This window comes from Euleptes europaea, chromosome 2 (assembly GCF_029931775.1).
Source record: "Euleptes europaea isolate rEulEur1 chromosome 2, rEulEur1.hap1, whole genome shotgun sequence".
Classification (NCBI taxonomy): domain Eukaryota; kingdom Metazoa; phylum Chordata; class Lepidosauria; order Squamata; family Sphaerodactylidae; genus Euleptes; species Euleptes europaea.
This window is the reverse complement of record NC_079313.1, coordinates 100100036-100111467: the sequence shown is the minus strand read 5'-3', so window position 1 is coordinate 100111467 and position 11432 is coordinate 100100036. Positions and strand designations below refer to the sequence as shown.

Below are 11432 nucleotides of genomic sequence, written 5' to 3'. Positions count from 1 at the left end.
AATTCACTCCACAGAGATTAGACAGAATTGTCTCTTAGAAGGAACCAACTTCTCGCCATTGGCAGCTGGTATTATTTACTGACCAAAAAAGAGCTTGGAGCACTTTTCCTTTGGAGTAGTCTCAAAGAAGATGGCAGAGAAACAGATCAGGTATGTGTCTTTTCCATGTTTTGAAAAAGTGCACCAACCATCAGCATGAACCTGTGATAGGCTTACAGAATGAGCAGGATAACAAGTGCTTTAAAAATCAAATGCATAACAATTGTTATGGTATAAACCACAAGAGTGTTAAAAAGTAAAGGCAGACAGGAATTGATGGAAGTAGTAGCAAGACTGCAGGCTGTGAGGGGTTAACTACTGGAGAAAGATCTGGAGAGGTTCATAAAAGGTTCGAGGACTTGCTCTTGGAAATATGTCAGAGAAAATGTAGAGCAGGAGTGTATTTGAGGTAATTTGTGGTAGTACTCTTAAATAATCACATTTAGTTTAAACATTTGGTAAAGTGGCTGGCCACACCTCCTTAGATGAAATGGTGTGCCTAGGCAGGAATGGGGTAAAGGAAGCTAGTAGCTGATGAATTTCATTATGGTTTTAAGAAAGGGAGAATAAGAGAATAGAGCGCATTACTGCAGAGAAAATGTAAGATCTAACATATTAATGTGTCACCACACTGTAAATTGTTGCAGCCAATTGTATATATGTTAAATGCATGTTTGTAAATATTGTGCATTATGTTTTTAGCATGTATGGCCTAGGGACGCACTTACCTGGCCTTAAATATTTGATTGTGCTGATGCAAGGAACTCGTAATTAGTCTCAAGAAATTAGAATTTAAGGAGTCTCGGTGAAACATTGGGATGATGCATAGTTCAGAAAAACTTTGGAATATCCTTAGTCCATTTGCATTCATCTGAGCTGTATTTTCTCTTGTTCAGTTTGCCTGCAAAGCTCATCAATGGAGGAGCTGCTGGAATCATTGGAGTTACTTGTATATTTCCAATTGACCTAATTAAAACTAGGTTACAGAATCAGAGGACCGGGCAGCAAATTTACAAAAGCATGTAAGTTATCTTTTGATAACCTGATTAATGTGATCCAGTAAACCTAGTTTCTCTAATAAAATCTTCTAGAATAGAAAGTACGTCCCCAAAGCACTTTTGCATTTGTCTTTGTGTTTGACTTCTTTAGCAACTCATGATTTTATTTAAGATAAGACTTTCATTAGATGTGGGGCATTCACATTCTATGCTTACTGTACTTCAGTTGCCTTTGTATTAGAATAGTCCTTTCTCATTGTTTGCAGATACGTATAAAACAAATCCGCTATCAGTAATGGATTGATGGCATAAAGTATGGAGTGGTAGCTAAGTAGTTAAATTAACCAATTATGTGCAAGTGTGAGGGAAGCCACTATGCTTTGGAAAACGAGCCTTTTTTATGTCCTGACTCAATAAAATGACCATATCCTGTCAAATGCTTCATTTTAGTTGTTATGATAATTTTTTCTTTAACTCTTGTTGATAAAATGTAATATTATTTAAAGACCTAACATATTGGGAAGACTTCTACACAAAGTCTTTTTATGCATACACAAAGAATGCTTTGCATTCTCTCCCAAACCATGGCAGGTGTTTTGAGGGGACAGGGGTGTTTCTGCATTTTCCCCAGCTTTGCTGCATTTTTCCTCAAACTTGCTTTAGTATGATCTTTCTGGAAAGATTGTACTCAAAGCAGGCTTATGATATGTGTGGATGGAAAGGTACCCCACCTGCATGTGGTGCAATGGCCTTCCCACTTCCCATCATGCCAGCATATAGTGTCTCAACACTATAAAGTTATACCTACTACCATTTTTTTTAAAGCAAAAAAATCGCCAGTGACAGGGGTTACAAGTGCAAGGGTAAAGCACAGAAAATGTCTGTGTGTGGAAGCTGTGATGCTGCTGCAAATGCCTCCACATTCTTGGTGGCAATGAGAACAGAATAGGGAATTATCTCTTTGTGGAAGTAACCAAAGAGAGATCAATATTAAAAGAATAACTAGAATATTTGAAAGATTATATCAAGAGATTTACAGGCCATGTCTTGGAAGCAGAGGTTGTCTGACTTCTTTGTTCACTGTATCTTCTTCAGGTTGGATTGTCTAATTAAAACACTACATTCAGAAGGCTATTTTGGAATGTATAGAGGTGAGCATTTTCCATTCGTTTATAGTTGGTTGTAGTTAACGCAGAAGACAGCTTTTATGATATTCATTTTGTCCAGAATGTTAAAAGTTTTTATGGATTTCCCCTTATTTTTAAACATTTGGTTTAGACAAAAACAGACACTTAGAACAAAAACATGCAGAATGTCAGCAAATCTGATCATTTTTCAGATTTGCTGACATTTTAGCAGTGGTTCAATGCTGTATTCCAGAAAAGCAGAATGAGCTTCCAGTTCTGATACTGGCTGTCATCCCTTTTCTAACTTGTAACAAGATACTTACCAGGAGGAGACTGAAGAGGGAAAGGAAATAGAGACAGGCAGCTCCACATAAATTGCCAGGGAACAAGATACCCTTTAGAAATACCCATAGCCATAGTGTCTGAATGATCCAGCCAAGTGGGATGGTTTACATAGGTCTTTCCCAACAAAATCAGAACCCCACTGAGGGTGCCATGGGAAAGACCAATGTGATCAGCCCCACTATGCCTGGGTTATTCAGGCATAGTCTTCAGGTGTGTGGTATCTCTTCTTTTATAAGCTGCCTGGCAAAATCTCAAGAGTGTCTAGTTCTCACTTAAATCAGTTATACATATCTGCAAGTGTGTGGAAAATTGCCACTTCCAAAGCTGCAGTCTTGTGGCTTTTGTCTTCACAGTAAGTGTATTGAAGTGAATGGACTGCCTACAGTGTTGGAAGCTGTAGCGTATTTATCTCTCACGGTAAATTTCATGAAGTGGCAATCAGTTACAACTGAATTTGTCTTCTACTAATTGGAACCGGAGAATCCTGCGTATTGAACTGCAGCTGAATTAATTATTTGTATTGCATTTTTAAAACAAGGCATATCACTTGGTTGCAATAAAGCGTAAGTGTTCTTATTTTTAGGTGCCGCTGTAAATTTGACCCTTGTAACACCCGAGAAGGCAATCAAACTAGCTGCTAATGACTATTTTAGGCATCTCTTGGCCAAGGATGGGTATGTTATCTGAGTTGCTACAACTGTTTCATTTACAGTTTACATAAGTCTGTGTCCATTTTTGAAATTGAAGACCTTCCTCAGTGAATGCAGCAAACAGTGCAAAACTCAGTAAAGAGTTTCACGATCACCTTGTAGGGAAGAATTACATGTTTTGTGCATTGCGACAATGAAGTGAGATGGGGGAAAGGAAGGTAGGAAACTGAGAAACGTTGAGATGGGATTGAGTCATGTTTTAAAAGAAAATCAGTCAGGCAAATGGTTAAATGAAAGTAATGGCACCAATGTGCTGGAAAAGACTTAGTGTGAAAAAGGGGCAGCAAGATTTAGCCCAAACTAATCTTTGAACCTTTAATGAGGCATATAATGTTTGCAGAAGAACTAGGAAGCGGAGTCCAATGATGACAATTCACGATGCCTTCTTAATGTCAACATCAGCAGTATATCACATGACAATGGCTAATGAGGGCTGGCCTTGAACAATGAAGCTGCCTTATACTGAATCAGACCCTTGGTCCATCAAAGTCAGTATGGTCTACTCAGACCGGCAGCAGCTCTCCAGGGTCTCAGGCAGGGGTCTTTCAAATCACCTACTTGCCTAGTCCCTTTAACTGGAAATACCGGGGATTGAACCTGGGACCTTCTGGATGCCAAGCAGATGCTCTGCCTCTGAGCCACAGTCCCTCCCATGGGTCCCTGGTCTTGGTCATGTAATTAACCAAATCTTTACTACAGTGCTACTGATATTGCTATATTAACCAAGCTTTTCCTATACTGCTACTTAAACCAGGAGACTCTACTCCAGGACAAACTTTGAGTTATCTTAGGGCAGCAGAAAGATCCATAGTATGTATGAAGAAGAAGAGTTGGTTTTTATATGCCGACTTTCTCTACCACTTAAGGCATTATCAAACCGGCTTACAATCGCCTTCCCTTCCCCTCCCCACAACAGACACCCTGTGAGGTGGGTGAGGCTGAGAGAGAATGACTTGCCCAAGGTCACCCAGCTGGCTTCGTGTGTAGGAGTGGGGAAACAAATCTAGTTCACCACATTAGCCTCCTCCACTCATGTGGAGGAGTGGGGAATCAAACCCAGTTCTCCAGATCAGACTCCACCGCTCTTAACCACTACACCACGCTGGTGTATCCAATTACCAGTCAATTGGATATTGGAATGAGACCATTAGCAGTACAGTAGATTGCGCCACAGTATTGAGAACTGTCCATGTTTAATGGGTGACATTAGCTCAGCAATTCCAGTGGCGCAGCTGTATTACAGTGCAATCCTAAATGGAATTCCACCCAGTGACATATAAAGGTATAACTGTGCTCACGATTGCACTATTACAGTGTATTCCTAAGGAGAGTTACTCCAGTCTAAGCCCATTGAAATTTCTGTTTTTGCAGCAGAAATAACCAGGAGTCTAATGGCATCTTAAAGACTAATCACGTTTTACCTCAGCTCACAAAAGCTTATTGGCCACCTGCTAATTGATTGCATCTGAAGTAGTGGGCTGGCTAGAAGGTTTTGTCACAAGGCAGAATACAGCTGGGCAGATGAGGTCTTCATTGCACACGGGCTCATGAAAGCTTCTGCTGGAATAAAAATTGTTTGTGTTTAAAACGACACTACCGGTTGCAGAATCTGTAACCCTGAAGTCCAGCATAAAACTCCTTGCTACTCTTTTTCTAGCTGTTTCCTGAATAGCTAGTTTGTTTACAATAAATCTGGTGAACTGAGAGAGTGTGACAACTTTGCTTGAATTTTGATCAGCAACTGAGTTTGCTCTGCCTTAACTGTTCGGTTTTCTTGGTTACAGAAGGACCCTGTCATTAGCTAAGGAGATGATGGCAGGCTGTGGTGCTGGAACCTGCCAAGTTATCATCACCACTCCTATGGAGATGCTGAAAATCCAGATGCAGGATGCAGGGAGGCTAGGTAACTGCGCATTGTTGTTTTTTCAATATATCAAGCTTGTCTCTGAAAATCAGTTCTAACTTTTCATACAGGGCAAGCGTCTCTGTACAGCTCATTCACAAACCTTAGCAGGTATACATGCCTGAGATGCTCACTTTTACTCAGTTTTCAGCTTCTGTTCATTCTGATTGCTGTGGCGCTGATCAGTCATAACTTGGTGGTTTGTTCATGAAATATGACACCAGTTGCAGCCAGTATTGTATGGTTGGATCTTTTTGTCTATTGAGGGAGCTGGCAAAGCTGTATCAAGCAGTCATATATTCTTTGCAAATGACATCAGCTTGGGTTTGAGATTCCTAGAAGTAAAGATTTCTAATATTTTGTGATAATCCTGTTTTGGATGGTGATTGGGGCAAGTTAGGTTATAGTATCACATAGCTGTATACATATGTTAAACTCTGAGTGTTGGCTTATGAATTGTAATTCAAAAGGCAATAGAGCCAAAATATAGGTCTAGAACTAGGGAATGTTTCGAAGTTATTCAGCCAGAGGGAGAAGGATAGAACAAGAAAAAGTGGAGTATCTAAACTACTTTGTAGAATCAGGGTCAGACACTGTGATTGATACCCTGGAGAAAGGAACAAATCTGAACAACAAGGTAATAGAAGAAAGCACCAAGAGACCAAGGTCTGTTGTAGTAGCCAGGCATCCCTGATCCACAGACTTTATTTTAGTGATATTTATGAGGAGGCCTGTGGGACAAAATAGCAAGATTTCCAAGGAGCTGATCTTCACATGTGCAAACTTTCAAATGCATCCAGGATTGTTTATATTGATAGTGAGAGAGATCCAATAAGAATCTTAAAGAGACCAGTGAGCTTGATGTATATTATCTACTTTTGTTTCAGCATCGCAACAGCTTGTGAGCAGAGTTCACTGTTCGGTTCCTGGATGCAAGGTTGTAGCTGTGAGCCCTGTTCTGACCAGAGCATACAACGTGGGACCTGTGGTTCTTCCAAGGAGGATATCTGCAACACAGATAGCAGTTGAGCTTCTACATGCACAGGGCATTAAAGGACTCTATAAGGGTCTTGGAGCCACCTTGCTGAGGTGAGAAAGGTGCTTTCTTGCTTTTCTCATTACCACACCTGTTCTCTGTGGCTTCATGTAAATGAATGACTCCTCTCTTCTAGGGATGTCCCATTTTCCATCATCTACTTCCCACTGTTTGCTCATCTGAACAGAGCAAAACAGGATTCCTTAGAGGAGAGGGCCCCTTTCTATCGTTCTTTTCTGGCTGGCTGCATGGCTGGCTCAGTGGCAGCCGTATCAGTCAATCCTTGTGATGGTAAGAGAAATTTTGTATACTGCTCTCCTGCTTTCATGATTTATTGTGGTTGGTGCTGATCAGCCCAATAGTCATAAGAAGCTACTCGGGAAATTATTTTTCTTATCCATTCTTGGAAGCTTAGTCTTCATCTGTTTTGGATTTTCTGTGCAGGGAAGGTTGTTACATCCAGGATAAATTTTAAAACAAAGGGGAAAGTAAAGTATTACAGAGGGACATTGTCAGCCTTGCCTGCATTCGTCCTCTAACCTACCAATTAATACTTTGTTTTGCAGTAATAAAAACTCGTCTTCAGTCAATGGGCAAGGGAAGAAATGAGGAGAACTATAATGGAATTAGAGATTGTGCAAGGTAAGGAATGAAAATCCTATAAACGCTTGTGAATTAGACTATTCTGCAGGAGTATAAGGAGATAGTTAAATGTTCAAGAAGACATGACATGCAGTGCCTTCTGAACTTATTCTCAGACAGATCAAAGTACAGTTGCCACCTGGCCTGGAGAAGAATGTCCTGCCCCTTTTAATAGAGGCTTAAGGGTAGAAATGGACAACTGAGGCTTTTCACAGCATGGAAGTAAATAATACAGGCTTGTAAATAACATCCCATTGACTTTATTAAAAGGACAGGAGATTTTTCTCCAAGCCAATTTGCAATCCTACAAGTTTGGCCAGAGTACCTGTGCAGTCAGATGGAGGTAATTATGAGTATTCAAAGGTGCAAGGAACTGACCAGTGCTAAGCATACAGCTATAATGTTTGAAAGAGAGTTTCCATATGATTTAACCAGTTATGGAAAAAATGCTTACCAGCAGCTGCCAAAGCTGCATGATGCTGCCGTGAAAAGTCGCCATGTATCTAGGTCAGACCATATAGCAAGCAGCTTTCAAATGTTACAGGCATTGTATTGTTGTGGATTTTGACTTTAAATCACTTATTTTCAATACACACTTTTTTTTGCCTTCAAGTAACAGCTGACTTATGGTGACCCCATAGGGTTTTCAAGACAAGAAGCATTTGGGGGTGGTTTGCTATTGTATGCATCCACGTCAGGACCCTGGTATTCCTTGGAGGTCTTCCATCCAAATCCTGGCCAGGGTTTCCCAGGACCTAGTCCAACACCTTAACCACTGCACTGGCTCTCAGTGCACTAGTGAACTTTAAATAACTGTTTAGAATGTTTTGACACAGTCATAGAGACTTTTGGCTTCCGTGTGCCAAAGTATGGGTGGGAGTAACTCCATAACAGTAAGAAACTTGGTAAAGGACAAATGATTTTCAACAGCTTCCCTAGCATTTAAATTGGTCCTAAGCTTGCTGGTGCATTTTTGGCATGTTTGTTTCCCTTATGTTTAAGGCCTATATGGATGAATTACAGTTTTGGGAAGAAGTCAGGTGTTCATGTTCTCAGAAGGGGCATGTATAGAAACCCGTGGGTGAATACGTGAGATGTGATCACAGCCAAATTGAAATAGTTTTTAATTAAAGTGTAGAGTCTTGTAATTAAATGTGCTGCATTTTGTTCTCTGTTCTCAGGAAGATTTGGATGAACGAGGGTCCCTTAGCCTTTCTAAAGGGAGCTGGCTGCAGAGCACTAGTTATTGCTCCTCTCTTTGGTATAGCCCAAGGTATTTATTTTATCGGCGTTGGAGAATTTCTCATTGAGCTGTGCCAGTATGGAGGACTTTCCCCTTAGACCTGCCTTCTCATTCTCTGGACCTACTGGAATAGAATCGACAAGGACCACCAGCAGACAACTTACAAGAATGCAACAGCAGCTTGGATTGACTTACTGATGTTTCTTTTCGGGGGGGAACCTGGAGTCAAAGCTAAGACCTAGTAAATTGTTACCAGGATTCTGGAGGCTATGAGCCTAGGCTGTAATATGTGATTTCTTCTGACTTTAAAGGTCAGAGTTGTAATACCAAGGTCAGACATCTGTATGTGTAAAGTGGAGGCATGTCTTTTTTACCTCTGGGAGTTGAGAGACTAGCCTCTGAGAATTGAATGACTCAGGCTATTTTTATTGAGCCAGGCCATGCGAAAATGTATCGAGAAACTTTTTTATATGTGAAGCAAAAAATATATAATATTTTAAATAACATTTGTGGGGCCAAATCTTTTTTGGAGAACTAAGCGAGGCAGTTGCACTTGGGATTGTTTACCTGTTATTGACCGGCCCCACCTGCCGTATTTCCAGCCACGATGTCATGAGATTCAACAAAATTACCTTTGTTGTTATCTCAGTCAGCAAAAGTAAACTGGGGAACAAAAGTGTGTGTGATTTTTTTTATATACATCTGTGTTTATAACTTACAAGTGTGCCTTAAAGAGTTTGGTTCCTGTGGCAACTGTTCTCTGCCAAAGCATCTTTAGACAAAGCACTTGGATAACCACTCTGGGTTTTGCATGTGAAGACATTCATGAATCGCTGTCAGTTCACAGATTCTCAGGAGTGCTCTCCAGAACCTACTACAGCTTCACTGGAAGCTGAGAACTATGCCTGCTTGTTAACAGTGTGTTTTGCAACCAGACTGCTAAGCAGTTTATCTATGCTTTATGAAGCAGTATGCTACTTTTACTGTTCATATCTCTGGGCTCACCTGAGAGGCTGTCATCAAGGTGGGGAGGGGAAGTTGTGTATGTTCTTTACTGAGATCAAAGTTGGTCTCTAGACAGGTCACAAATTCCATGTACATGGTGTAAGAGTGATACACTTTACCCTGTCACAATAAAATATTCCAACCTGAGTAGTGACTATTCATGTGTGTGCTTCTATTTATTAAGCCCCTGCTGGGTGTCCTTTGTGATCTATGCTTGTTATTGAAGGCTTGGACTGGGCATGGATGGGATGTGTTGGTTTCTCTATATTCAGTTCTTCTGTCACCTTGTATTCTCATCAATTGGTGTGTGTTCTAAGCATTGCTACCTTGCTTGCTTAATTGGAGATTTGCCCACCCAATCTTCCAAAGTCTTCAGATGGCTTATCTATAGATTAATAGGCTGCTATGTGCCACTTTCCCCTGACTGGAGCCGCGGGAACTACATCACTGATGAAAGAATCCGCTTGTTAAATATGTTTTCACTGCCCATTGCATGTTGAAAACAGTTACTTTTTGTGCACATCTGCCATACAAAGGACAAATGAAATATGGCTGCCACAAAGCCCTTAACATTCACTAGCCCATGGGCAACAATGCTGAGCCTGTAAGACACTGCAAACTGCCAAAACTGAGCAAGTAAGGCCTTGGAAGAAGAAAGAGAAGAGTTGGTTTTTATATATTGATTTTCTCTACCTTTTAGGGAGAATCAAACCGGCTTACAATGTCCTTCCCTTCCTCTCCCACAACAGACACCTTGGGAGGTAGGTGAGGCTGAGAGAGCTAGAAGAGAACTGTACCTAGTCCGTGGTCACCCAGTTGGTTTCATGTATAGGAGTGGGGAAACCAGCCCAGTTCACCAGATTAGAGTCTGCTGCTTATGTGGAGGAGTGGGGAATCAAACCCGGTTCTCTAGTCCACCGCTCCTAACCACCACCATGCTGGCACCGCTCCTAACCACTAGACCCCGCTGGCACCAGGCAGGAGTGAACAGTCTGAATTTGTTTCTGAGGGGCTAGTAGAATCAACCTTCTTCCTCACTGCAAAAATGTATAAACATGACTCCATAATAGGGTACAAGGACATAATTCAGAAAGCCATTGGTCTTCTCCAGAAGCAAAAGCATAAGCAATGTCTCGTGGGAAAATATATTCCTATTGTCCAGAACATAATAATGTCTCTTCATTTGCATCCTAAAAGCCAACAATTTGATCTCTCTGTAGCTGTACAGAGAGCCAGTGTGGTTAAAGTGTTGGACTAAATCCCCACTCACACCATGGAAGCTTGCTGGATGCCCTTGGGCTAGTCACTCTTAGCCCTGACCCTAGCTAGCATCTAGATGGGAGACCTCCAAGGAATACCAGGGTCATGACATGGAGGCAGGCAATAGCAAACTACTTCCCAACGTCTCTTGCCTTGAAAACCCCACCAGGTGTCACTATACAACACATGTGACTTGACAGCAAAAAAAAAAAAGTTGTACTAGTCATTCCCAATAAACTGAAAGCCTCTAGTCTTCAGATCCCTAGAAAGAAACTGCAATAACTCCTTTCACTTTTTTTTGAGGGGCCATGAATACAGAATAAGTCCCTATTCTTTCTCTACTATGCCTCTTCAAACATACATGCTCTGAAAGTTTATCCTTGTAAGCTCACTTGTGGATATTGGAATAGTGGGTGTTTGTTCCATGAGTGTTGCAATTTCTGTTTGAGTTTGAGTTCTAAGTCCAATGACTAAATAGCAGCTGAATTTATTTCATTTTTCCGTCAGATAATAACTTTACAGCGCAAGTGTTGAATATGCTACCCATTCTATTTATTCTTGGCTGCCAGTAATTTGCCATGTTAGACCAAAATAACGTTGCAAAGAGGTGCTATTTTGTATTTACATTGAACACTCTAACATAAACAATTCTTATATTCAGCATTGCTTATTTAAACCAAACAAAAAAACTTCAAACTTTTGGAAGCATTTCCCATATATGTTCCATTTACAGTTGTAAAAAGTTCAATTTCGTGTTGAAGACTGCATATGTGGAACCGTATCCCGTTTGTTGTTATAGTGCACCAAAGGGATACAGTTCCACATATGCACTCTTCAACACAAAATTGAACTTTTTACAACTGTGAATGGAACGTATATGGAAAATGCTTCCAAAAGTTTGAAGTTTTTTTGTTTGGTTTAAATGAGCAATGCTGAATATAAGAATTGTTTATGTTAGAGTGTTCACTGTAAATAATATATAGCACCTCTTTGCAATGTTATTTTGGTCTAATACTGCTGTCTATTTTATAGAGTATAACCAACATCACAGCAGGCTGATTACTTGTTTTACAGTAATTTGCCATGTGGCAACAGGGACATGTGTATCCATGAGCATACAGCAG

General features: G+C 40.6%; 1 protein-coding gene across 2 annotated transcripts; it reads left to right on the top strand.

Moving 5' to 3' along the window:
* LOC130473483 (mitochondrial glutamate carrier 1-like) lies at nucleotides 1-8210 on the top strand. Of its 2 annotated transcripts, none has more exons than XM_056845012.1 (9): nucleotides 1-150; nucleotides 936-1061; nucleotides 2133-2188; nucleotides 3093-3183; nucleotides 5007-5122; nucleotides 6010-6211; nucleotides 6295-6449; nucleotides 6725-6800; nucleotides 7982-8210. In XM_056845012.1, the coding sequence occupies exons 1-9, from the start codon at nucleotides 131-133 to the stop codon at nucleotides 8139-8141; spliced, it is 1002 nt and encodes a 333-aa protein (XP_056700990.1). In that variant the 5' UTR covers nucleotides 1-130; the 3' UTR covers nucleotides 8142-8210. The 2 variants fall into 2 exon arrangements, with proteins under 2 accessions (XP_056700990.1, XP_056700989.1); XM_056845011.1 differs by having other exon boundaries at nucleotides 5004-5122.
* The last annotated feature ends 3222 nt before the right edge of the window (nucleotides 8211-11432 follow it).